We start from the raw sequence: 23,728 nt of genomic DNA on the forward strand, positions 1-23,728 counted from the left end.
TATCTATCTTTTCGTTTTTGACACTGGATCAATGCTTCAACAATTCTGTATTTGGCTGAAAAGCCATAGTGCACAACACAAGACGGTGCCTTTCACTAGCAACGTGCACAATAAGAGCGTGCGCCTACTGGGGGCAGCGCTCGCGAACAGTCACTTTGCGGTAATTCCAGTACTTTGCGCGAATCGTGTCGACCTCATTGCCAAGCTTGTCGCACAACTAGAATTCCAATCGAAAAGTGAGGTGAATGCAAAAAAAAAAAAAAAAAAAAAAAAAAAAATGATTCGCAAAACCAATGTTGATAGATTGGTGCACTCACTTTCTCGAGCTCGAGAAGAGCATCGCGATTGCCGGCAAGGGCCTTCTCTTCCTGAATCTCAACTTGCAGGCCGAGGCAGTACGGGTAGTGTACTGGTGACTTTGAGAGATCAGTGCAGAATGCCTCGATCGACGGGGTGTCGCCAAACCGCCGTGAGCTCGCCACGCTGAGGAAAGGGCAATAAACAATATAAAGATGAGCGGCGTTGGTGAAGACAGCACAATCCGTTGACGTATTTGTACACTCACCCTCGAACAAAGTTCCACGCGCTCTCGTTGTTGGGTGCCTTGCGGATCAGAGCAAAAGCAAAGCTGACACGAAACAGAAAACAAAGAGGTCAAGGTCAGCCCGAGACATTTTACCAAAACGCGGAGCGGAAGTCAAAGACTCACGCAAGCTGCTCGTCAATCTTGGCCAAGGAGTCAAGCCCGTTGGTCTTGGACAGGATCCAGTAACGGTAATTCCAGGCAGAGTTGTTGCGAACGTCGCGCTGCAGCAAAAGCGCCGAGTAGTCCAGCTGTCCGTCCCACAGGCCAAAAGCCTCCACAACCCAGTGTCTGCAAAACAGATGGGCCAAAAAAATGAGTTTGTGGAATATCCTTCTTGGAGATTTTGACAAGAATTATGATTGTCCCATACCGGTGCGTCCATGCGTGATAATTCTTGGCATCATGGTCCAGCTGGGTCGCAGTGAACTCGAGTTCGTTCGAAGGCGAGCGAATCTTTTCAGCCACCACTCGACGATGGTGCCTGTCAACAAGAGAGCGGTGTGAGCAAGGAGAAACCCCGGAGCGAGACAAAAGGGAACGCAAATAGTGCAGCTGGGCAATCGCAGCAAATCGCGCCAACCCTCAAAAAACCAACCAAATTTGATAGTTCTTGGGGTTGGCCTCTGCAAGACGATGGGTGAAGGCGAGCTCGGGTTGGTAGTCGAGGTTCAAGGCGTCCATCACAAGTCGCCGAAAGTGCCTTTCGAGAGTGTCACAAGAAAAAAAGGAAAAAAAAAAAGTTGCCAGCGAGGCGAACGAAGCGAGCATGTGAGCACTGGATGGGATGGGGCCTTTCATAGCCGAATACCACGACCGAACAACCCCCGAACGAGCATTCATTACCATGCATGGTAGTTGGCTGGATTGGCTTTGATAACCTCGGTCGTAAGGTCGAACGCGCGCTGGCTCCGCTCGTCGAGCTGCACGATCGCGCGAAAGTAGTTCATCTTGTCCTTGACTGCAGATGAGCAATCACACACACACACAGAACCAACGCGTCAGAGCGAGATGCAGAATCAGTGAGCGAGTCGCGCTGTTGGTGCCCCCTTTCGCAATCCTCTCGTGTGCGGCCGTCACTCTCGCAACGGGGTCGGACACAAGCTACCAATGTCAGTCTCGCATGTATACAAACGAGACTGGCATTGCTTTGATGGAGCTTGAGGAGAGGGGCGAAGGCTCGCTTTACATTCGTCAGCGTAAAGAATGGCTACGACTGGGTCGGGTCCGTCGTCCTGCTCCAGCGGCTTGACATCAGCCCATTGGGGACGATCCTTGAAGAAGACGTAGGTCTCGCTGTCCGAGTCCGATTCGTACTCCGAGTCGCTCTGCACAATGAGAAGGCTGATTTGAGTGCAAATGGCGAGACAACCCATTTCAGAAATTTGCCATTCTGCTGCTCTACCATTGTGTGTGAAGTGATGTTGTTTTTGCAAGAGTGACCTGCATACTTGTAAAGAGGTCAGATTGGGTCGATGGGGGTTGGAACGCCGTATTGTTGAATGGAAGAGAACTTGTTGGCGTTCTGCTGCGTCCGTTCTCAGACCACAGCACCGTCCTGTTGTCTTCTTCGCCCCCCGCTTCACTTTTAAATTACTTGCCTGATTTATTTGTGTATGTGCGAGGAAGGCGAACGGGATTGGCGGCCGTCAAACCGGCGCCGATTGCTCTTTGTGGAAATGGAAACATAAAGTGGACAGGCCACTCAAAGTTCTATTTGTGCGTACAAGTCGACCAAACCAGTGACTTTGGCCGTAATAACATACATAGTAGTCTAAGGAGCGCATGCAAAGAACAGCGGTGTACCTTGGTTGGCGATCGGCGCCTCGCCGACGCTGAGAATGTGGCTCCGGTTTGCCTGTTTGTGTCGTGTCGTCCCCAACGCAAGCGAGGGCACGTGCTCACTCTATACTTGATGTCAACTATATTTTGAATCAATTAGTGGCAGATTTATCGGTAGGGAGCCGCGGGACAGCGGAAATCACTCAACCAGATCGTCGTCGCTCGAGACGCACCGGCTGTTGACGATGTCCTGGGTCTCCGTGTCAGGGTTAGTCTCGCCAAAGCTGGTAGCATTGTTCTAATACCCGAAAAGATCTCCTCGTACGCTGTGGAGAACGAGATCGGCTTGAGGTAAAATACAAAAGCAGAATCACAAATCAGGAATCGCAAATAGGCGACCACAGCAAAACATTCCCCCACCTTCCCCGCAGTGCGTGACGCGTGTGTCACCTTCAAAACGTGAGGCTCTTGACTCTTCAGAACCCGCCATGACCTCGCATGATTTTTGACGGCGCGAGCTTGCGGTTTGGTGACAACAAAAAGCCCCATTCTTGCGTTTGTGATTCGGTTTTGTTCGCACTCGTGTTGAACTGCAGCACACCTCCCCTCCCCCATCCTCCCATCTTCCTTCAAACTTGTCAATGGGGGTGCTCCCCGTTTCCGACATCGATGACAGCATGATGCTCGCGGACGTTGTTCTTTTTGTGGTTGGTCTTCTTTTGTTTTTTTGTTTGTTCTGTTTTGTTTGTATTTGTTTTGTTTTCATTGCTATTCTTATTTTTAAAAGCTTTCATTCCTTTTTCATTTTTTGAGTCCCTTCGGTTCAGTTCAGTTGAGTTGAGGGATTGCGAGGAACGTGAACGTTGCCACTTCAGTCCAACCCATCCATCGCGCGCGCCCCGCTTGACTCCCCAGCCAGCCTCCCACGCTCCTGCTCGAGTTGTCCGATCAAAGCACCGCTTGAAGATCCCAAATGCCAGACAAGACCGTCGACTTCAACCTGGACGAGTCGCCGTTCGCTGCAGAATGGGGCCTGTACGGCGTCGCGCTCGTCAATTTCCTGGTCAATTTCACGGTTGCGTGCTACCTCGTCTACTGGCGTAACTGGGCGCCCATCCGCGCCAAGCAGCTCGATTTCCTGCTTCTGTCATCAGCATGTACGTCGGTGTCTCCGTTGTTGGCGCCGCTGTCTCTCTTAGAGAGCAGGGGCGAGAGCAGGAGCCGTTGGAGCGAATGGATCGTGACGGAAATTTGCGGTCACACAACACACACACACACAACACACACCCAAGTCCATTCTCTCCTCTCGCGTCATCATCATCATCATCATCATCATCATCATCATCATCATCATCATCACACCAGCAACGTTGTGCTGCCGCCTGCATGCGATTCAATCAGCGCCCTTTTCATCGGCCCAATGACAGGCATGTGCTGCGAAAGCTGGCCAAACCCACCTCTTCTTCTTCCCTTCCCCTTTCGCGCTCAGACAACCTCCCCCTGCCCTTCCCCTCCTCCCACCAAATACAACCATAGGGCAGTCTCGTTTGTGAGATGGAAGAGGAGATGTGAGGTCCTCAGCGTGAGACTCTCAACCATGAGAACTTTGAACAACAAGACCAAACAACCAAAATGATGCGAAAATGCGTTGACATGTGTCTCATCAGCGACATTCGCACGCTGCTGCCTCGACCTGGCTGAGTTAGAAACGAGAAAGACAGAGGAGAATGAGCGATGGACTGGAGATGCTCCTTGCATGTTGATGGGCTGATTTTGAGGCTTGGGGGGGGGAGGAAGAAGGAGGCCTGGTGTGCATTCAGAGCAGGGCTGCTTGCGGGCTGTTGCTTGTTGGTCCAAAGCCCATCTATGCCCACTCCCTCACAGCTCACATGCATACTCGCGCATCCACGAGGGATTATGAAGTTTCGTCTGTAATGTCGGATGCATTGGGAGCGGGGGGGGGGAAACGGACTCAAAATCCAAACCACAACAACCACAACAGCCGTCTGTTCAATTTTAACTCACAATGTTGAACACTGCCCTCGCGACAACTCCTTATGCTCCATTCAATGCTTCCAGCGGGTTGGATTTGGCTGATCGGCGCAATGAGGTAAATCACCCTTCGCGTGATGCTCGTTGGTTTGTTGGTTTGGTTGTTAACAATTGGAATTGCCGCTCACACAACCGCCAAATCCGACAGTGCCACTCGTACCATTCCTCAAGTCGGTGCGATGCTATCATGCAACTTTTGGGCATTTGTAAGGCGTTGATGGCTCGGGCTGAACACGATCGATCTCCTTTGTCTCCAACCCAATGTTCTGACCATCCATTTTCCTGGTTGGTTCAACACCACCAAACTGCCTGCCGTGCAACAGTGGGTTCAGTTCTGCTTCGGGGCGCTCATGTGGTGTGCCTGCATCATTCTTCGCATGTACCGGCTCTACGTGATTATGATTGCAACGAAAATGCGCATGAACGTCTCCAATCCGCGCGCCTGGATGTATGGTCGATTGGTGATGGTCTGCAGCCCCGTTATCCTTTTCTGCATCATTGCCACAGGTACGATGCTTCATCGTCCAGAGCGGAAGCTGCGTGCACAGTTTCTTTGGCCTCACTTGTTTGTTTCGCCCAGCCACGAACGCCGTACCGATTGTTCCGCAGCCCACCTCTGCGGGCGTGTACGTCGACCTGTGCTCAATGGAATGGTGGGCGCTCTATAGCCTCATGGTCTTTTGCATCGTTTACTTGTTGCTCGTTGTGGTAAGCAACCTCTGTCGACCGCTACCTCGAAACGATGATTGGCTCGGGCATGCACTCGATTTGACGCATCTTGCTATCACAGTGGTTGATGGTCCAACTGCGCCGCATCCGAAAGTTCCTCAACGAGTTCCGCGAAACCAAGATTGCGTTTTGGTGCGTCGTGATCAGCGGTGTCTTCTACGCCGTCATCCATGTGATGGCTTGGCAGAAAAAGGTTTGGGGTCGCGTGCTTTGCGTGGCCATGATTTTGGTCATGGTGAACGTGAGCTACTGGCTCATTCTTGGGCCCACGGTCATTGGCCGGTAACGTTGCTCGCTGTGTTGGGATGAGATTCTTGTCAACGAGTCACAGTCGTCACTAATGCTGGGTTTTGGGTTTTGGGTTTTGGGTTTGGGTGTGGTTGGCAGATGGTTCAACCCCGAAGCCTTTCTGGCGAAGTTTCATGCTGATAAGGATTACCAGCCCAATTCCACAACCAAGAAAGAGAGTAACGTTTGACAAATGGGAATATGGCTTGTACGGTGGGGCCATTTTGAAGCAAGCCACTCAGCTGATTTGCATGTGACAGATTCTTCAACCAAGCACAACATGTCGATTAATCCTCTCGCAAAGGCCTCTTCGAGAAAATCGGAAGGGCAAAGTGACAGAACGGAAGAGTCCGAGCACAACCAGTCAGAGTTTGAAGTTCGAATGACGGAAAACGAGTTTTCTGTCGTTCCAGCGGGCGAGATTGCCGGGAACGAAGACGGGCCGGAAGAGGCTTAGAATGTTGCTAATGAACTATTGTGGTTTGCATGGTGTATAGCCGTTTCTTATTTGTTGTGTTCGCTTTTCTTCGTTTATGTTTTCAGTACGTTTTCCCTACTCGTTTCATATTCGGTTCATGTTCGGTTCAGGATCTCAAACTTGCTGAGTCGTCGAATGCGATGTCAAGTTCAACGTTCACCTATCGTTCGTTGATGCAGTACTCTTCGTTTGTATCGCACATCGAGTGCTATCAGCGGTTTGACCACCAAGAAGGAGCAGGTTGCGTTGAAAACGCCCGAAGCATGTGCCACGATGAGGTGGCGCATCAAACAGGTAGGTTGTTGCAATTGAATCGGTCTCAACCCAACAAAAGTTGATTTGCCTGTTCCACCCCAACCCATCTGCACGCGCGCCATCGACCCCATAATACAGTATCACGACACCAGATTGTCTTTATTAGAAAGCGACAAATACAAGGGGACCATCAAACCCTTCAGCACGATTGCCGTATTGTATGTAGTTGAGTGACCCAGTCTTAGAATCTACATCTCCATACAACAGAATGGACGCGCTGCTGAGCGAGCACAAGCGGCTCTCGACCAAGCAAAAGCAGACCACGCTGAAAACGCTGCAACATCTTGACAATGTCATCAAGCAGCTCGAGCAGGCCAAGAGTCTGATGCTCGTCGACCCCAACCCAGGTACACTGCAACAGCAACAGCAACAGCAAAAGAAAGCACGAACTTTGGCTGCAAAGACCGGGTTTGGGGTTATGAAGCCCCCCCCCCTCCTTCTCCGTCGATTTCGTCCTGCTTGTACGCCTATGACACTGTGGACGACGCGCGGGGCGTCAGAACGGACGCTTCTCGTTGAGCGGACTGACTGAACGCTGCCTGTCTGTCATCGCTTCTTGCGCTGCTGCCACTGCAAGCTCAGCAGCCACCCGCACTCTTGGACTGACGCGTTATTGCTGCAAAGTGGTGCATTGGAAGAAGCTCACCCTTGTCCTTGTCCTTGTCCGTGTGTGTTGAACAGGCGCGGGGTCGGATGCAATGATGATGGAGACGTCCGACTCGGCGACCCCGACCCCGACTCTGACGACGACGAACGCTGCGCCAGTGCCGAGCGAGTCGCGGGAGCAGATTGTCAAGTCGTTCGTGTTCAAGGCCAAGTCAGTCAAGGAAGCGTGCGACAAGGTCACGGAAGAGCATCGCGACATGCACGCGACCGTGTCTCGCTTTGGCAAGACGATCGACAAGGTTTGGGGTAGCAGCTTCTCATGTGGTGCTGATCAAGCGCTGAAGACACTGCACTCTGACACGGGGATGGCGTTTGCTTGTGTTTGCTTGACAATTGCCGCGTCCGTTTTCTTTGCTTTTTTCTTTGCTTTTTTTTTTTGTTTGTTTAGGCGTTCGTCACCGACATTGACAAGTTTGCCAACCCGGCAGCGTTTGAAGGAGCTCAAGCGGCATTGCTGAACGAAGTGATTGCCAAGCATTTGCTGCGCCAGGGTCATTTTGCGGCCGCCGAAACATTTATTCGCGTGAGTGGTATCGAACATCGACTTTCAACGTGTGTCTGTTCCATTGCTCTCACTTCATGAATGTGTCTGTCGCATTGTCCAAACATCGCAGGAGTCGGGATTGACCTTGGAGCAGCCGCAACTTGGTCCATTCATTGAAATGTACAACATCATGGAAGCTTTCAAACAGCAGGACTTGGCGCCAGCGCTTCGGTATGCGTGTTCCGCCCCTCGCTTGTGCATGGCGCCTCTCTTTCCTCACTAATTCAACCACTCCTTTGTTTTTGTGTCAGTTGGGCAAGCGAAAATCGCCAGGCGTTGGAACGGATTGGCAGCTCGCTGGAATTCAAGCTGCACAAGCTGGAATTTCTCCGTCGCCTGCAGATTGATCGTCGCGATGCGCTGCAGTATGCTCGTGTCCAGTTTGTGCCATTTTCGCATTCGCACTTGAACGAGGTGCAGCGGTTGATGGGCTGTCTGTTGTACTATGGTCGCGCGCCGCCAACGCCCTACATGGAATTGGTCGACTCGATCCATTGGACGGAAATCGCGCATGCGTTTACGCGCGACTGCTGCGCCATGCTTGGCATGACGTACGACAGTCCGTTGTTTGTCAGCTTCCTGGCCGGGTGCGCCGCTCTGCCAACTCTTTTGAAAATGGCCTCCGTCATGCAAGGCCGTGGCGCCAGTTCAACGCTGTGGACAAGCAAGGATGAGCTTCCTGTATGTTGGGAGTTTTTTTCGGAGGGATTATCATCCCGTCGTTTTGAACAGCATTGCGCTGCTTGCCCTTTTACTCTTGCGAGAATGCTCATCGTTTGTGTGTTCTTGGCTGTAGGTCGAAATTGAACTGGGCAAGGATTCCCAATTCCACTCAGTGTTTGCGTGCCCCGTGTCCCGCGAGCAGGCCTCTCCTGAAAATCCGCCCATGATGATGAAGTGTGGCCATGTTGTGTGCAAGCTCTCGCTCGAGCGCCTCTCCAAGAACGGCGGGAGGTTCAAGTGTCCCTATTGTCCCGTCGAGCAGACTCCAGCGGATGCGCACATTGTTCATTTTTAGAGATTGATGATGACCAACATGCTGTGTTTGTGTTGTGATGGGTGTAGTCAAAAAGGTAACTTTGTCAAGATCAAATCTTCATCCTCAAATCTTTGTGACTGTGTCGCTTTTGCTCTGATCCTTTTCAACCAACATATAGAAATGGTGTCATCGCCGACATTCTTTTTTGTCTGAGCCCTTTTCCACGCTCAGTCAGTCAGTCTTGTTTTGTGCGGTCTCGTTTACTGACGCTCCCTCCCCCCTCGTCACGCATTGCACACAAAAGCGCCCCCTTTTTTTTTCTCTGACATACATTGTTAGCATCATCATCTTTATCCGAACTAGTCCTCGCCACCCCCCTACATTGTCGCTTCGGGTTGCAAAAATGATGACCTGGAACGCCGACAATCGCCTGTCGGCTGCCAACAACGCGCCGGCCTCGCTCGATGCCACCCGAGCATCTTCCTCGTCCTCCGCTGGCCCTGGCGCTTCTTCTTCTTCATCTGTTGGTCCTGGTGCTTCGTCGTCACCCCAGCAGCCGGTCGCTTCGGCGCACTGGTTCTTCTGGTCGCCTCCGAAAGAGTCGCCCGTCAATCTTCCCATGCTGGCGGCGACGGTGACCGAGACGGCGGGTCTTGGCGGTGCGTGGCCGCTGCTCTCTGCCTTTGCCGCACGAGGCACAGCAGGATCCAGCAAGCCAAGTGCCGGCACTGCGAACTCGAGTGCGGCCGCCGCTGCTGGGAACGCGAGCTCGCCCCCGTCCGAGCAGGCTCGTCTCGCTGCCCATCTGCTTGCCGCTGCGCGGTCGTCGTCCGTCGCGGCGGGCGCTGGCTCGTATCTCTGCGTTGGCTGGAAACCATTCACCCGGATTGATTCGAGTCGTCTGGAGCAAGCGTACCACGAGCTGCAACTGCCACGCCATGCTGACGGTGCAGCTTCTGACGCGACTGCCTTTCCTGGCTGCCCTGCCAACGAGGTCGTGTCAGTCTGTGGAGGCCGATTTGACGTGCACGTCCCGTCGCGTTTCGGAAAGCCCGTGTACTGGGAAGGCCTCCCGATGCTCGTCACTCGAGCGTCCTGGTTTTGCGCGGGAGACCGCTCGGGCGATCCGCTCATTCCGCTGGAGGAAGCCACCGCAGACTTGATCGAGTCGCATTATGTGGATGTGTTCCAGAACAGCGCTGATAGTACGGTACAACCAATGGATTTGACGGAAACACCTCAGCTCCCTGAACAACAGCCGTTCGCGCGGGAAGTGACGATTAACGATCGAGGCGACAAAATTACCTTCCACTCGCGCGAGTTGACAATGCTCTATGTCTATCAGCCTGTCTCTGGAGAGTTGGACGGCTCGGATTTCATTGCACGCCAAGTGTATCGCGGGTTGGACATTTCGAGCGTTGACGAAGGTCAGTTCTGCGTTGAAATTCCATGTGTGCTGTTGACACGCACTTACTTTTCCAATCATCTTCCAGGCGAGCTCGATGACATTGAAGGCTTGGTGTTTGTCATTCACGGCATTGGGAGTGCATGCGACCTGCAACTTCGTGCCCTGCCCGATTGTGGTACGTGCTCTTGCTGTCTGAAGCCCAAAGCCGAAACAAGCTCTTGGTTGATGCTTTGGTGCCACCTTCCAGTCTGACGTCGTAATGATTCTTTGTCCTTGGTGTGGGTTACTGGAACAGTGGACGACATGCGAGCCAATTCTGCGGCCTTCCAAAAGACTCACTTTAGCGCGCAGCGCGGGCGTGTCGAACTCATTCCGATCGAATGGCACGATGCATTACACTTGCATCGCGATGTCGACAAGTACGTTGTTGCTTTTCAGGCGAATCTAAATTTTTGATTCGGCGTAGTAGAGTGTTTGTTGTTGTGGGGGTTTTTTGTTGTTGTTGTATTTTTGTATTTTTTTTTTCTTTTTTTGCTCGGCACGCTAACCAATCACGGTTTACTTGGTTGCTTGCTTTCGTTGCGCTTCCCCTCCGTATTCCCAGAAAACTCCAAAACATCAGCTTGGACACCATCCGAAAACTGCGCGAACTCGTCAACGACACGGTGCTCGATGTGATGCTGTTCACCAGCCCTGTGTATGCCCAGGTGATCATTGACCGTGTGGCGGCAGAGCTAAACCGGCTGCATGCTCTCTTTATCGCCCGAAACCCAACGTTCAAGGGCAAGGTGTGCTTGTTCGGCCACAGTCTGGGCTCTTGTATTGGGTTCGATCTCTTGGCGCACCAACCTCTGCTTGGCACTCATGAAGCTGCTCCCAGCGATGCAACGGGCGGAGTGCCGACCACCGTTGGCGCCGAGGATGCCGACGCTAGACATCCTCGCAACCTCGTCGATTCTCTAAATTCCGTTTTGGAGCCCTCGTCGCCGCGAGCCTTGTCCAACTGCCTGTCGTGCGAACACAACCATCACAACCACAACCAACGCTCTCACGGCCTCGGCCACGTTTCTGTGGGCGTGCACTATCCTCGGTTAAACTTTGCATGCGACGCCATGTTTGGTGCCGGCTCGCCCATGGGCATGTTCCTCACCGTCCGTGGGCATGACCACATTGGGCGGCACTATCAGTTGCCAACCTGTCCCAAGTACTTTAACATTTTCCATCCGTTTGATCCAGTGGTAAGACTGGTGTCGATTTTGCATTCACTGATACCACCGTTGTTTTGTTGTTGTTTTGTTTGGTTGTTGTTTTGTTTTTTTGGGGTGATTCATCCGTACGCTTCATTTTCCGCTACCCAGGCCTTCCGAATGGAGCCAATCATCGACCCGCAGTTTACAGACGTCAAGCCCGAACTGGTGCCACATTATACCGGACGAAAACGCATTCATATTGAGCTGCGCGATAACATTTCCCGCGTGAGCGCAACAATCAAGAATACGTTCAATATGGTGGAAGAGGCCACCAAAAGCACCAGCTCTTGGTTTTCATTTGATTCGCTGAGTGGTTTGGCGAAATCGTTGACTGGCGGTAGTTCTGCCGCCGCTCCCGCCCCTGCTGCCGCCGCCGCTCCCAATCAAAGTGCTTTGCCGCTTCCGCCCGCTGATACTCCAGCTGGAGGTAGTTCGCGACAAGAGCTCTTTTGTGTGTGGCTTCAATCCACTTCACTCATCTTCCATCCTTTCTGTTTATTCCCTTTTTGCGCGTCACAGCCGCCCTGCTGCATCCAGGAAAACTGAACTCGGGTGCACGGATTGACTATGCGCTGCAAGAAACTCCCATCGAGTCCATCAATGAATATCTCTTCTCCATCACAGCGCACTTTGTTTATTGGTAAGATTCGGGTCTTCTGGTGAACGTGCCTTGTCGAAACAACTGATTGATTGACCTGCTCGTTGTTGGTTTTTGAACTAACCGACAAACGGTTGTGTTGTTCATCGCAGGCGCTCCCAAGACACAATCCTGTTCATTATGAATGAAATTTTCAATTCGTCGACCTCGCCAAGCCAATGAGCTAGCACCGTCCACCCCCACTTGAATGCGATGCTAAATTGAGGAATGTCAAATATATTGTGCTCGTAATCAAAACATACAAACACAAACGACTTTTCGAGTTTGTCAGAACGCTGGCTAAACTCGTTGACGCATCGCCGCGTCAATGGGCTTCAAACTCCAGCCAGCCTCACCATTGAACATTAAGAGGTAGTCGTGGAACTGCAGCCGTGTCATGAAGCGTGGGTTCAAAGCGGTGAGTCGAGTTCAGCCGGCATTGCGACGATATTAGCGGCAACTTACCTTGAGAAGAGACCGACGATGGGCAATCGACACGGTCGTAATGTTCAGCGCTCGACAAAGCGAGTACAGCTCGCTTTCAAGGTCGCCACTGATTGCACTGGTAGACTCGTCCAGAACTGTTGAGAATGCACCAATGTGTGCGATATCAGATCAAACAGCGATTGCCAAAAGCTAGCATTCATCGATCAAACCTCTTACCGGCAAACTGAGGCCGCTGTAGGAACAAGCGAACGAACGCGAGGCGTTGCTTTTCACCAGGCGAGAAGGAATCATAAAAAGTCCAATCGTGCCAAGTGTCGTACCCGCCACAGCGAGACACCACAAAGCCCAACTTGACCTCCGCCAGAATCGACGTCAAAACCTTGTCCTCAAACTCGAGAGCTACAGCAAACATCAAATCCAAGACAGCAACCCACGCCATTTCAAATGAGCCGCAACAAAAATTCTAATGACCCGCAACGGTCAAACACACATACCAGGGTCGACCCGCACCAAAGAGCCCGAGTGTGCCAACGAGATTGCAGCAGACGATGCGGAGCTCGAAGGGACAGCTCCCGGACAAAACACTCGCGACAGCTCGACGAGATTATCGTGCGTCAAATCGTCGCGGTTTGGATACTTGAGCAGATCGCGCAACGTTCCATCCGAAACGAACGGCACCTGTGGCAAGTAAAAGAGGCCGTTGCGTCCGACATGGCGCGGCTTGGTGATGGTGCCTGCAAGCCAAAAGTCATGAGTACATGTTCCCACGTTCACACGCTTTCCTTGCCTAGCTCCCTCCGATCCACTTCCTCAAAAGTGTCAATTCCCCATCCAAAGAACGGGACGCAATACCTGAAGAAAGCGGCCAGAGGTCGTTGAGAGTACGGAGAAGGGAAGTTTTCCCACACCCTGACGAATTGTAGCACGCACAAAGCGTCATCGCTGTGAGCATGTGCCTCCGCAAAGAACGCTGCCCCTACAACAACAAAGCGCAAGTAACCTACCACTGGCACCCATCACTTGAATGTTCATCTGTTCTTCGATCACGAGATTGAGGTCTGCATCGAATGAAAATCGTGGTCAGTTTCACGAAAAGCATCATCGCAATCATGAGTTCGCACTGCTTTCTTACCCTTCACGATTTGGACGTGGTCCTTGGGTGTCTCGAACGAAACGTGGTCAAATACGATGGTCTTTTGGGTGGATGCTGCTCGCTCGTCCGGATCCTCGTCACTGAATCGAAAAGGATGATTCGTGTCCCAAAGCGAGACTGTGAGGATGCAGCACGACGTCGCATCGGACATAAAGACAGCACACTCACTCGTTATCTTGGGCAACTGGGCGCAGCAGAGAAGTGTCCATAAATACTTCCATCATCTCACCCAGACGGTGAGTGAAACCAGCCAGGTTGCTAAACTCGGTGGAAAGGTCAATCAGTGTTGAAAAGCAGCTGATCAGGTAAATGGAGACAAAGGCACTCTGGAGAGTTCAAAGGAAATCGCAATGTTAGGACCGAACTGTGGCAACGGCCAAACCGGGACGAACAACGCGCCAATAATCTCAAAGTAAGCCACCAACCTGAGAAATGACAGTGGAAATGTTGCTCAGTTGGTCATCGTAGCGCCCAGCAAAGATTGGTACAGCAATGACCAAGTAGCTCAAAATGGAGCCGGCATAATCGAAGAGTCCAATCGAAACTGCCAGTATGGAATCAAGCGCAGCACTAGCTTGTGAGGGCGAGCAGAGTCAAAGCAGCGCAGTCCCCCGAGAGATACATACTGTCCAAAAACACGTTGCGGAAGATCAGCCGCTCTTGGGTGCGAATCAGTTCAGCAAAGCGTCGCGTCACATTCTCCTCCTCGCGTCTCTCGCTGTGGTAGAATGCCACAGCCTCGGCATTTGAGCGGACATGGGCATGAGCGTACCTTCAAAGCACCCAAGCAGTTCAATCAGCATCGTGGCAGGTCAAAAGCAGAGGAACTCAACCCAAAAGCTGCTCAAACGCGCACGTGTTCCACACACAAACATACCTGAAATCTCCCTCGAGGCGCTCTTGTTTGACGACTTGAGGCACAATGAACGAAATCAAAAACTTGTTTGAGACGGTACCAACGATGAAAAAGCCAAAAACGCTGACTGGGCCGACCCAGCCCATTGCATTGGCACTTTGGTACGTGTAGTAGAGGATTGTGAGGGGGAGGATGATGATTTTCGCCTGGATTTTACTCAACGAGGTGGAGAATTTATCCACGTCTTGAGCAATGCGCTGATCTCTGTGAGATTGCCAGGCAAAAGCAAACACAACAAGTGAGCAGAAATTCACTCCCTTCCCCCCTCCCGATGCACCATGCTAAAACCCGAGCTATACTCACGCATTGTCCACGCGGCTGTCCAGCACGTTGGTGCGGTAGCAAGTCGTGTTGCTGAAGTACAGTTGTTGGAGAAACAGCGTCAAGCGCTGGCGATACTGCAAGTAGAGCTGCGCCTGAACAAAACCGCTCGCGCTGTTCATGACGGCCACCGCCACGACGAGGACAAAGCAGTAGATGGTCTGGGCAGTGAACGCGCTCTCGTCCTTGCGTTGCAGAATCGAGTAATACCGACTTGGGATCATGCCAATCAGGTAATAAACGACCTGCAGTCCCAATGCGAGGCCAAGCAGCAGACAAAGCCACATCGACGGCTGTGCTCGAATGGACGGGAAGAAGAGCTTGGTGATTTGCCAGAGTCGACGGAAGAACACTCGATCCAAGGTATGTCTGCAGACGAAAAAAAAAAAAAAAAAAAAAAAAAGCGTTGCGTGTCAATCAGAACAACATCACTCAGGCAAAGCAGTGGAATATGGCGACAGCAAGAAGGGGTTTGTGCTATGGTGTGATGGGTGGATTGGGGTGTGATATGAAGGGTGGACGAGGGGTGTGCGTCTGAGCAACTGGCAAAATGGGATTTTTGACACCTTCGCGCGTGCAGCCCCCTTTGTTCCCCTTCTTCTTCTTCTTCTTACTTGGAGGGGCTCTCGGTGCGGTCGTCTGAAGATGAACAGCAAGACGAGCATCCAAACCATTGACTGCAGGTCGACGACGAGGTCGACGAACGAGCGGCAGACGCGCCACCGAGTGGTGTCCACGCTTGGCTCCGTCCATGCTTGCTGCCGTGCCCGCCCTTGAACACTGCGCTGATGCTGCTGACGAAGGTGCCTGCGCTGCCCGAATGTCGGCCATCCATGCCTGCATGCGACTTGCTGCTGCCCAGCTTGTCGTCGTGGTGCTGCTGGATTGACCCTGCACGCACGTCCGACATTGTGTTCTGTGCTTGTCACGTCCAGAGCAGAGAGAGCAGGAGAGTCGGATGGTCACGAAACTGGAAGACTGGGCGCAACAAACGTCGTGTCCACTCTCCCTCTCCCTCTCACTCACTCACTCACTCACTCACTCTATCTCCATCATTCTCAATCATTCTCAATCTCAATCACTCTCAGTATCAACATCACGATCTCTCTTCCATACACACACCCCTCCTCTTTCCCCCTCCCCTCTTTCCCCCCTCCCCCAAACCCGCCTGCCGATCCAAGCATGACATATCACGATGTGGCGTGTTATTCACGTGTTGAGCGTTGAGTCGCATTTTTTTCCACACTATTCGACTTCCGGCTTTTTTTTTTTTTTTTTTTTTTTTTTTTTTTTTTTTTTGTCTTTTGTGCTCTGTTCCATTCCACTTTGACTAAAGCACCATGAACGACGAAGAGACGAGCGGCGCGCTTGGACACTCCCGCGTCAAGATCAACCGCGATCACTACGACGCATCGCCGTCGTCGATGGCTGTGCTCAAGCGCCATTGGCGGATTGCACTCGTTGCGGCCGCATGGTCCATCATCATTTTTGGCATTGCTGTTGCCGCTCTCGACAAGGCCCATACACAGGTACACCCGGTCTCAGTCTCGAGGCAACTCTACCCCCTTCCCCCAATCTTGCTGGAACGTCTCTGTGCACCCCTTCATGTCCGAGATGTACAGCGGCGGTGTGCATTTCCGGGGCGATCGTTGCTCTCCTCATGCAAATGCGAAACAAAAAAACCAGGCTTTTTTTTTTTTTTATTTTTTTTTTTATGGGAATCTGTGCGAATCCGCCGCTTTCGCCCTTCCGTTCCTTGCTTCTGCTTTGCTTCTTCTTTCGTTGATTGGAAGTGACTGCGATCGGGGTGTCCTATCAAACGCGAGTTGCTCGATTTTCAACAAGCAGAATGTCAACATCAAAACAGATCACACCTGTCAAAAAAATATCTTGGCTGTTTGCGGGAAGCGGTGCGAAAACAAACAAAAAAACAGGCTTTCGTGGCCTTTTTTGTTTTGGGGGCTTGATGGGATCGCGCCACTTTCTATGGCATGATGTTACTTCTATTTGTCAGTGTAAGACAAACAACCAAACCGCAGTTGCAGAGTGGGTTTTTTTTTTTATTTTTGTGAAAACGGCAACAGCAGGAAAAAGCAAAACATTTCACAGCTTTGAAAAATAAAAATCCTTCAAAAACAAAGCATGCTACATGTGCTGCTGAGACATGCAATGCACCGCATCAACCTCATCGGCCTCGCGTTGCCATCCATCGAAGCTGTCTTGCTCATCCATTCCTCACGATTGTTTTTTTTTTTTTTTGCTTTTTGTTTTTTTTTGTGTGTCAAACTTGAAAAAAACAAACTAGGACGAGCAAAACATTGCGGTGACTGTGTCCCTCCAGCCCAACGCGGATTTGCTCTCGTTCCGTGCGGGTTCGCCCGTGACTGTGGCTGCCGACGGCACAATGAGGCGCGGCGCCGGCACGTCGCTTTATCGCAATGCAGGCACCTTCGACTCGACCGATGAAGTCACTCATGTGGTCACGGCCAACTTGGACACTACGACGATTGTTGTGGCCTACTGCGGAGCCAGCGGCTGCGTTGCCCAAGTCGGCCTCGTGCCCGCCGCGACTGTGACTCGTGTTGAAACCGAGACGTCTGTGATCTGGAGCCCTGCAGTCTCTCTGGCTGGAATGGCCGCCGTGGATGATGTTATCGTGCTGAGCGCGACGACCTTCACCGTCGCCGGCCGCGGTGTCGTCTACGTTGCCACGGTCACTGCCAACCATCGCGATATTTACGCCAATGTGGCCGACACCATCTCCCAGCTCAGCGCGTCCGTGAATGTCTGCCCAAGCCCTTGCCAGACGATCGACAATCAGATCGCTGGTCTGAGCGCAACTCGCTTGATCATTTCGTACTATGACAGCTTGAACGGCAACAACCTGTTCATCCGCACCATCGATGTTGCCATCACGCCGTCGGCTGTTACTCTGACGATGAACACGCCGCTGCAGTACCAAAGCGGCCGCACCGCCTCCAGCATTGACGCGCTCGACAGCAACACGGTCATTGTCTCGTACCTGACCGAGGACCAAATGGTTTGGCCCCCAGTCGGCGGCCCGTTGGGTGCCACTCCGATTATCGTCGATACGGTCACCGGTGCGTGCACGGCCGGCCTGAACACGACCCTGCCCGTCGTGGCCGCCTACTTTTTCTTTGATTCGGCGGCCCTTGACAACTCGACGGTGGCCGTTGTGTTTGTGGATCGCAGCGTGAATGACGGCCTGCGCGGCTGCCTCATGACCGTCGAAATCGACTCGACCACCAGCTTGCCCTTTGTCAAGTTTGGCTCCCTGGTCACCATCAACGACGGTGGCTTCCAGGACTCGAGCGTGTGGACGTTCATCACCGTTTCGACCCTGGCTGTCGATCGCTTCATGGTTGTGTACAGCGATCTTTCCAACCAAGGCCGTGTCACAATGTCCATTTGCACCAAGAACGACGGCGCTCAAATCATTGCCGACTCGCCCGAGTTTGTCCTCTCCCCGCCAAACCCCAAGTTTGACAGCGACGTGTACTGGGTTACTGCCACCGATCTGTCGAGCAACCGCTTTGTGATTATCGACTCCATCTCCGACGGCAGGCACGATCTTCCGCTCGGTGGACACGTCACCCTCGGCGAAACTCTCAGCACCCCCATCGGACTGACGGCAGGCAGCTTTGCCAGCGGCACCACGGGCGTCTCCAGCTTGGATGTGATTGTTTCTGGCACTGTTAAGGTGCCGATGACCCTGAATCCTGGCCGCTGGTACTATGCCACGACGCTCGGCACGCTCGTGGAAGGCACCCATACTTCCACCGACATCAACCGCAACCCAACCGAATACGTTGTCAACGGCGATACCATTGTCACGCTCGACGCTCGCGTTGGCCTGGCTGTTGATTCGTCTCACATTCTTATCCACATTTGATTTTTTTTTTCTTTCGTTTATGCATGGTTTTTGTGTGTTTTGTGCACTTGTTTGGTTTGGGAAGCTTGTTTTTGCGCCAACGTTTTGTGTGGGTCGCTCATGGACTAACGTATCCACGTTCTGTGATTTCAACATTCCCAATATATGTCAGTGTCGCCATCTTCCAACCGCAATTTAACTTCATTGTGTACAACCAAAATTTCCTCAAAATTTCCTTTCCGTTGCAATTCAAGCAAGCATAACCAAAAAAAAAAATCCAATATGCAGATTCACGTCAACCATCAAGCTTGGCGAGCGAATGGACTTCGACCCGAATATCCTTCCGTCCGGAAACCTGCGGGCTGGAGTTGGGGGGAAAACGGAAGCAGAAGGGATGTAGGTGAGTGAGAAGCAAAGCTCAGCAGGTCAACCCACCACCCTCAAAAATACACGTACTCGATCGATTGTGGAGTAATCAGAATGTGCTGCCTGAACGGCTGCAAGGCTGCAAAATCTGTGAGGAGCTTGGCACTCAAGCTCCGGTTGACTTGATCCATAAACACATCAAACTCGTCCAACACGCGGAAGGGCGAGGGCATCGAATGCCACAAGGAAACGAGGAAGCAGATCGTTCCAAACGACTTTTCTCCACCAGACAGGCTTTGAATGTCTTTCGAACCGGACGATTGACCATCCTGTTGCGACGGCGGTTGCGCCTGAGGTTGGAGATTCAATGCGACAAAATAGGAGGAGAGCGGGGGTGTAGTGAGTTTGCAGCTCGGCTGGTTGACAGAGACATGGTTGGATGCATGAGGATGCACAAAAGAAAAACAAAAAAAGAGGACGCACCCTGATCTCCAGTTTGGAAGATTCGAAATGGAACTTGAGCTTTCCCTGAAATCCGCGAAGCGCCAGTAGTCGGATGAAATACTGACACGCTCGCTGCGCGATCGAGATGCGGAAATCTCGATACAGCACGGCACGTTGGACGAGAATCACATCCAAGCGCTGTTTGTTTGGTTGGGGGTTTTTGTGTGTGTGTGGTAGCAAGCGCAAAAGCAAACATCAGGCAGTCAGTCAGAGGGTTGTGCATTGAGCACAGCGCATCACCAATAAGAAATGCGGGTTTGAGTCTGTTACCCCGTGTAAATCCTTCAGGGCGTTGTGGTCGGCCATGGACTTCTCCAGCATGCTCGTTTTCTCAAAGTACTCGCGGGTGATATCTTCATGTCGGCCCTGCCTGTGTCACCAGAAACAAAAACGACGCAGAGCGACGCAGAACAGACTTTAGCTTGCGCTGCTTCCTCTCTGCAACAAGCAAAAAATGCTCAAACAAAAGACAGAGTCGAAAACTGCAACGCACTGTCTCTCCTCGTCACGAAGACGCTGTTTCGTCGATTCCATCTCCTTCTGGATTGTCCCTGAGGTGCGCTTGGTGGGAATTGCAACGCTGCAAAGCTGTTGGGCCTGTTCTTTTGTGCTCTTGGCGGTGTTGATCATATCGAGAACCACTGCCTGTCGCTGGTCAACCTGCTGCTGAGCTTCAAGGTGCTGCGCGGTGCGGCGCGTCAGAAGGTTCTTGGCTTGCGTTTGCTTTTGGTCGCTTGCTTTGAGCTGTTCGTCTCGCTCTTCACTGCTGCGCGTAATGTCAGCCAGCAGCTTGTTCGCTTCTTTGGATTGTTTGTCGCACTCGGCAAACTGCGCTTGAGCGGGCAGTACCTGTGCTTCATGAATTTGCTTGGCTCGCGCAAAGAACCTGTAGTTGGTGTGGGACGAACAAGCAAGCGGGCAGGCTCGAATGAGCTTCAACATCCTGCTTCGAGCGCAGCCAAAACAAAACACACGAAACCAAGACTTACGACACGGCCTCTTCCTGAAGGGCTTGCATTTCGCGCTCCAGATCGGACACATCCGTGGCATCGTTCTCAATTTCAGCTGCACTGCTTTGAATTGCCTCAGCTCTGGCTGCGAGCTGCGACTGTTCACGCTCTTTGGTCGCAATTGCCGAGCGCAGCTGTCAAGTGACAACATTGCAAAGTGAGTTTGGAGCAAAGCAAACCAGGTCAACAAACCGTACCGTACAAAGAATCCCTTACTGTTCTTTCGTCGCGCTTGTTCGCGTCAGCAGCGAGCTTGGTCTCCGCAAGCTGCCTGTCGTTTTCATGAAGGCGCTGCTCCAATGCTCTCAGCTCGTGCTTGATACTCTCGACGTTCTGGGACGTGGGCTGCGCTGCAGTCAACTTTTGCGGACCGCGGTACTTGTTCGCAACAGAGGATTGCGAGCGCGTGCCACCCTCGTAGAATGTGCCGATCTTGTCGTAGCCAGTAGTCACACCATGGGGTAAAGCAGCGTAGTCTGTGCGCAAGATGACGCGCTGGGCCTCCTCGAGATCCTTCAACAGCACGGTGGTGTGGATTTTGTTTTGATCAATCAGCGTGTTCAGCGCCATCGCTTCGGAGCAGCGGAGGACCCGGAGGACGGTCAAGTATTCTTTCGATGGGGAGTCCCGCGTCACGTCAAACAACGGACCAAACCGGCGGGTGATGATCATTGGACGCCGCTTGTGGGACTCAAACACTTGATTCATAATGTCTTCCAAGCGACGTGCGTCGTCAAAGTTATCCACGGCGAACGCCGAGATCGTGTCCTTGAGACAAGCCTCGACCGCAACTGCCCAGCTGGCATCGGTCAGCTCAAGGTAACGGCCGATCGGACCAATTGGCTTGTGTTTCCACCGAGACTCGGCGTCAATCCTGCGCAGAATCTCCGGGACCTCGTTGCCGTACACGGCGAGTCGATTTTTGCTCACCGAAGTGATGGACTCGATTTCCTTTCGCTTCGCCGCGATGTCGCGATTGAACTTCATCACAACCTCCTGCAAGCTGTTGACATCCGTCGAGAACGATTGGCCATGCTGCTCAACAACCACGAGCTTGCGCCTCATCGCGTCAGCCTCGTCCTTGATGTTGGCAATTTTGCGCTGCCACTGTTCGACATTTTGCTCGACGGCCTGTCCGCGCTTTCTGAAGAGCGGATCAACCAAAAAAAAACACAAAAAAACGAAAAGAAAAGAGCAACAACCAGGTGAGCATCAAATCGCTGGTGAAACCCTATTTAACAGATACCAAGAGCGCGGGTTGATAATGGTTGGGGGGGAGGGAGAGGGAGGGGGACGGGGGCATTCGGAAGGAAGCCGGCTTTTTGATGTGGCAGTGGTTTGGAGAAGGGGAAAACTTACTGTTTTGACTCGAGTGCACGGCGGCGAGTCTCTGCAATGTCCCGTTCCACTTGTTTGACTTGCTGGAGCTTTGAGTTGCCCTGATTGTCGAATCGCTTGACTTCTTCTTGCGCCTGGTTGACCGCACGACGGGCTGCAACGGTCTTCCTGTTGAGCATCTCTGAGGACGCACTCAGCTCTTCGGTGTCTCGATGGACTGCTGTTCGAGTCGCCTGCACTTCCTCATACTCGTTGGAGGCGGCGCGATAGGACTTGTCGGCCGCTGCAACCTCGGCACTGAGATTCTGCACGAGCTTTTGGCACTTGGTCAGCTCATTCGTCTCCTTCTCGACGATCTGCTCGGCCTCCGCCACATACGCCCACGCCAGCTCGTTGGCCAGATCGTTAATGCGATTGCCAAGCTGTTGTAGAGCCTTCGAGCTCTCGTAGCGCGCTTTGAGTCGCTCAACCTCCTTGTTCATGACTTTGAGTTCGTCGCTCTTGGCCTTGAGGTCGAGGCCGATGGCGGTGTTGCCCTCCTTGAAGGAGCGATACATGTTGCTCATGCGCTCCAGGTCTGTTCCGCGAAGGAACAAGTCGTACAATTTGTCAGGCGATGCCGTCTTGATAAACTCGCGACTGTGGTCCTGGGTCAGAACGGAGATCGGGTTGTCCACATCAATGCGCAGCGCGTCCTTGAGCTGGGCAAGGTCATGGGCGCTCTTGCCCACGGTCGCGTTGGTCTCGCCATTGATCAGTTTGTAGGATGAGCTTCCGGACTTCAGGAAGACGCGCTCGACGATGATTCTTTTGCCAAACTGAGCGGGTCGGTACGCAAATAGTCCTTCGTTGCTTAGAGTAATGCGCACCACTGCGCGATCAGCGCCAGTCTTGATGAGCTCTTTGATGGAGCTGCCGCGACCCGTGCTGCCAGTCTTGCCACCCAACCCGACCATCAATGCACAAAGAATGGCAGATTTGCCACCTTTTTTTTTGTTTTTTGGAAAAGGAGCAGCATGGGTCAGAGACCAAACAATAACAACAACGACACCAGCAAGAACAACAAGAGTTAGCAAAACAACAACAAAACAAGCGCAAGACTTACTGCCATTCACGCCAGTCACAAAGGTGAACTGCGGGCTAAATTTCATGTGGAAACGGCCATGGCACATAAAGTTCTGCAGATCGATTTCGAGAAAGATGCCAGCTTGTGTTTTCACGGTCTTCTGCACTCGGTTCGCATGCACACAGTGACAGCAAGGGTAGGATTGGACATTCAGTTAGAAACCGCCAAAAAATGTACCAACCAGTGCCTCGTTGTTGGAGGTGCCTTACGTTAAGTTCATCGCCTTTCTTGATACCTTCCGCGATTTGCTATCAAAGAGTCAAACATTCCAGCGAGGGCAGGTCATGGCAATGTGAGAAAGGAGGCGCAAATGCAGCCAATGGACCGCCATTGAAGTTTTGGCGGGAAAAGTTTTGCTTTTTTTTTTTTTTCCTTCTTCTGCTCCCTCTTGTTCGTGCAGCTCGTCCTGTGCTTCTCCGCTCCACTTCTTCACGTGACCTGTGTTTTCGCAAGGCGCGAATGTACCTACCTCTGCAAAGACCTCTGTCTCCTCGGCGGTGTAGTCGCGGTCCATGATGTCCGCGAACGTGGCGGGCTCTGCTTCGTCCTCATCCTGCTGCGCTGCCCGCCCTTTCCCTTTGGCCTTGGCGTTGACGCTTGCAACAACGACCTCCTCTTCTTCCTCCTCCTCTTCATCATCATCATCATCGTCATCGTCGTCGTCGGATGACTGCAGTCGCTGCTTGCGCTTGCTCGAGCCGTGAGCGCGGTCGTCGTCGTCGTCGTCGGAGTCGTGGATGCGCTTGCCTCGAGGCCGCGGCAACTGCTGGACCGGCACTGACGCGGCGTCATTGCGGCGGTTGTCGTCGCTGTTTGCAATCCGCGGTCGCTTGCTTGGCGGCTTGTTGCTGGGAGCGGCGCTCATCGTCAACCCAACGCGAGCACTCTCACTGCGAAACAAAAAAAAAAATGACTGGCAAAAAAAAAAAAAAAAGCGCGCCAAA

At 52.5% G+C, this 23,728-nt stretch overlaps 7 protein-coding genes across 7 annotated transcripts; 4 read left to right on the top strand and 3 right to left on the bottom strand.

Annotated features, from left to right (window-relative positions):
* Positions 1–28: 28 nt before the first annotated feature.
* On the bottom strand, positions 29–2,015 carry CAOG_04249 (farnesyltransferase alpha subunit). The gene is made up of 9 exons (XM_004348024.2): positions 1,989–2,015; positions 1,773–1,911; positions 1,430–1,544; positions 1,182–1,286; positions 957–1,067; positions 710–874; positions 566–628; positions 318–483; positions 29–217 (listed from the first exon to the last, which is right to left on the bottom strand). Exons 1-9 carry the CDS (start codon positions 1,989–1,991, stop codon positions 125–127), a joined length of 960 nt encoding a protein of 319 aa, XP_004348074.2. The 5' UTR covers positions 1,992–2,015; the 3' UTR covers positions 29–124.
* Positions 2,016–3,158: 1,143 nt separating this feature from the next.
* On the top strand, positions 3,159–6,112 carry CAOG_04250 (hypothetical protein). The gene is made up of 8 exons (XM_004348025.2): positions 3,159–3,522; positions 4,445–4,475; positions 4,566–4,623; positions 4,741–4,924; positions 4,998–5,125; positions 5,208–5,428; positions 5,534–5,613; positions 5,695–6,112. The coding sequence occupies exons 1-8, from the start codon at positions 3,339–3,341 to the stop codon at positions 5,889–5,891; spliced, it is 1,083 nt and encodes a 360-aa protein (XP_004348075.1). The 5' UTR covers positions 3,159–3,338; the 3' UTR covers positions 5,892–6,112.
* A 302-nt stretch (positions 6,113–6,414) lies between these two features.
* On the top strand, positions 6,415–8,584 carry CAOG_04251 (hypothetical protein). The gene is made up of 6 exons (XM_004348026.2): positions 6,415–6,574; positions 6,909–7,132; positions 7,282–7,416; positions 7,508–7,608; positions 7,689–8,118; positions 8,234–8,584. Exons 1-6 carry the CDS (start codon positions 6,436–6,438, stop codon positions 8,453–8,455), a joined length of 1,251 nt encoding a protein of 416 aa, XP_004348076.1. The 5' UTR covers positions 6,415–6,435; the 3' UTR covers positions 8,456–8,584.
* Positions 8,585–8,633: 49 nt separating this feature from the next.
* On the top strand, positions 8,634–11,980 carry CAOG_04252 (DDHD domain containing 2). Its single transcript, XM_004348027.2, has 7 exons — positions 8,634–9,843; positions 9,910–9,999; positions 10,120–10,243; positions 10,429–11,062; positions 11,183–11,501; positions 11,594–11,714; positions 11,825–11,980. The coding sequence occupies exons 1-7, from the start codon at positions 8,820–8,822 to the stop codon at positions 11,892–11,894; spliced, it is 2,382 nt and encodes a 793-aa protein (XP_004348077.1). The 5' UTR covers positions 8,634–8,819; the 3' UTR covers positions 11,895–11,980.
* On the bottom strand, positions 11,933–15,458 carry CAOG_04253 (ATP-binding cassette sub-family D member 4; the record flags this gene model as incomplete). The annotated part of the gene is made up of 13 exons (XM_004348028.2): positions 11,933–12,095; positions 12,177–12,292; positions 12,375–12,557; positions 12,653–12,892; positions 13,011–13,067; positions 13,163–13,216; positions 13,291–13,391; positions 13,480–13,637; positions 13,737–13,855; positions 13,938–14,083; positions 14,189–14,431; positions 14,531–14,917; positions 15,163–15,458. The coding sequence occupies 13 exons, from the start codon at positions 15,456–15,458 to the stop codon at positions 12,012–12,014; spliced, it is 2,184 nt and encodes a 727-aa protein (XP_004348078.2). The 3' UTR covers positions 11,933–12,011.
* Positions 15,459–15,834: 376 nt separating this feature from the next.
* On the top strand, positions 15,835–18,627 carry CAOG_04254 (hypothetical protein). Its single transcript, XM_004348029.2, has 2 exons — positions 15,835–16,077; positions 16,854–18,627. The coding sequence occupies exons 1-2, from the start codon at positions 15,889–15,891 to the stop codon at positions 18,459–18,461; spliced, it is 1,797 nt and encodes a 598-aa protein (XP_004348079.1). The 5' UTR covers positions 15,835–15,888; the 3' UTR covers positions 18,462–18,627.
* Positions 18,624–23,681, bottom strand: CAOG_04255 (hypothetical protein). The gene is made up of 11 exons (XM_004348030.2): positions 23,254–23,681; positions 22,994–23,032; positions 22,764–22,884; positions 21,680–22,643; positions 20,537–21,464; positions 20,300–20,454; positions 19,804–20,196; positions 19,581–19,680; positions 19,290–19,448; positions 18,897–19,156; positions 18,624–18,802 (listed from the first exon to the last, which is right to left on the bottom strand). Exons 1-11 carry the CDS (start codon positions 23,647–23,649, stop codon positions 18,736–18,738), a joined length of 3,582 nt encoding a protein of 1,193 aa, XP_004348080.1. The 5' UTR covers positions 23,650–23,681; the 3' UTR covers positions 18,624–18,735.
* Positions 23,682–23,728: the final 47 nt, after the last annotated feature.

Source organism: Capsaspora owczarzaki (genome assembly GCF_000151315.2).
Source record: "Capsaspora owczarzaki ATCC 30864 unplaced genomic scaffold supercont2.6, whole genome shotgun sequence".
NCBI lineage: Eukaryota > Filasterea > Ministeriida > Capsasporidae > Capsaspora > Capsaspora owczarzaki.

What these genes read in the sequence shown, in the direction of transcription:
- CAOG_04249 (XM_004348024.2), bottom strand. An exon ending in TATCACGCATGGACGCACCG is followed by an intron (nt 875 to 956) that starts GTATGGGACAAT and finishes TCTGTTTTGCAG; the next exon opens with ACACTGGGTTGTGGAGGCTT. An exon ending in GCGTGGAACTTTGTTCGAGG is followed by an intron (nt 484 to 565) that starts GTGAGTGTACAA and finishes CCCTTTCCTCAG; the next exon opens with CGTGGCGAGCTCACGGCGGT.
- CAOG_04250 (XM_004348025.2), top strand. Translation starts at nt 3,339, where the DNA reads ATGCCAGACAAGACCGTCGACTTCAACCTGGACGAGTCGCCGTTCGCT. An exon ending in CCTGCTTCTGTCATCAGCAT is followed by an intron (nt 3,523 to 4,444) that starts GTACGTCGGTGT and finishes CAATGCTTCCAG; the next exon opens with CGGGTTGGATTTGGCTGATC. An exon ending in TGGCTGATCGGCGCAATGAG is followed by an intron (nt 4,476 to 4,565) that starts GTAAATCACCCT and finishes CAAATCCGACAG; the next exon opens with TGCCACTCGTACCATTCCTC.
- CAOG_04251 (XM_004348026.2), top strand. Translation starts at nt 6,436, where the DNA reads ATGGACGCGCTGCTGAGCGAGCACAAGCGGCTCTCGACCAAGCAAAAG. An exon ending in GCTCGTCGACCCCAACCCAG is followed by an intron (nt 6,575 to 6,908) that starts GTACACTGCAAC and finishes TGTGTTGAACAG; the next exon opens with GCGCGGGGTCGGATGCAATG. An exon ending in CCGCCGAAACATTTATTCGC is followed by an intron (nt 7,417 to 7,507) that starts GTGAGTGGTATC and finishes CAAACATCGCAG; the next exon opens with GAGTCGGGATTGACCTTGGA.
- CAOG_04252 (XM_004348027.2), top strand. Translation starts at nt 8,820, where the DNA reads ATGATGACCTGGAACGCCGACAATCGCCTGTCGGCTGCCAACAACGCG. An exon ending in TTGCATCGCGATGTCGACAA is followed by an intron (nt 10,244 to 10,428) that starts GTACGTTGTTGC and finishes CCGTATTCCCAG; the next exon opens with AAAACTCCAAAACATCAGCT. An exon ending in TCCATCCGTTTGATCCAGTG is followed by an intron (nt 11,063 to 11,182) that starts GTAAGACTGGTG and finishes TCCGCTACCCAG; the next exon opens with GCCTTCCGAATGGAGCCAAT.
- CAOG_04254 (XM_004348029.2), top strand. Translation starts at nt 15,889, where the DNA reads ATGAACGACGAAGAGACGAGCGGCGCGCTTGGACACTCCCGCGTCAAG. An exon ending in TCGACAAGGCCCATACACAG is followed by an intron (nt 16,078 to 16,853) that starts GTACACCCGGTC and finishes AAAACAAACTAG; the next exon opens with GACGAGCAAAACATTGCGGT.
- CAOG_04255 (XM_004348030.2), bottom strand. Translation starts at nt 23,649, where the DNA reads ATGAGCGCCGCTCCCAGCAACAAGCCGCCAAGCAAGCGACCGCGGATT. An exon ending in AGAAAGGCGATGAACTTAAC is followed by an intron (nt 22,885 to 22,993) that starts GTAAGGCACCTC and finishes AACCGAGTGCAG; the next exon opens with AAGACCGTGAAAACACAAGC. An exon ending in CCCTGAAGGATTTACACGGG is followed by an intron (nt 19,449 to 19,580) that starts GTAACAGACTCA and finishes CCAAACAAACAG; the next exon opens with CGCTTGGATGTGATTCTCGT.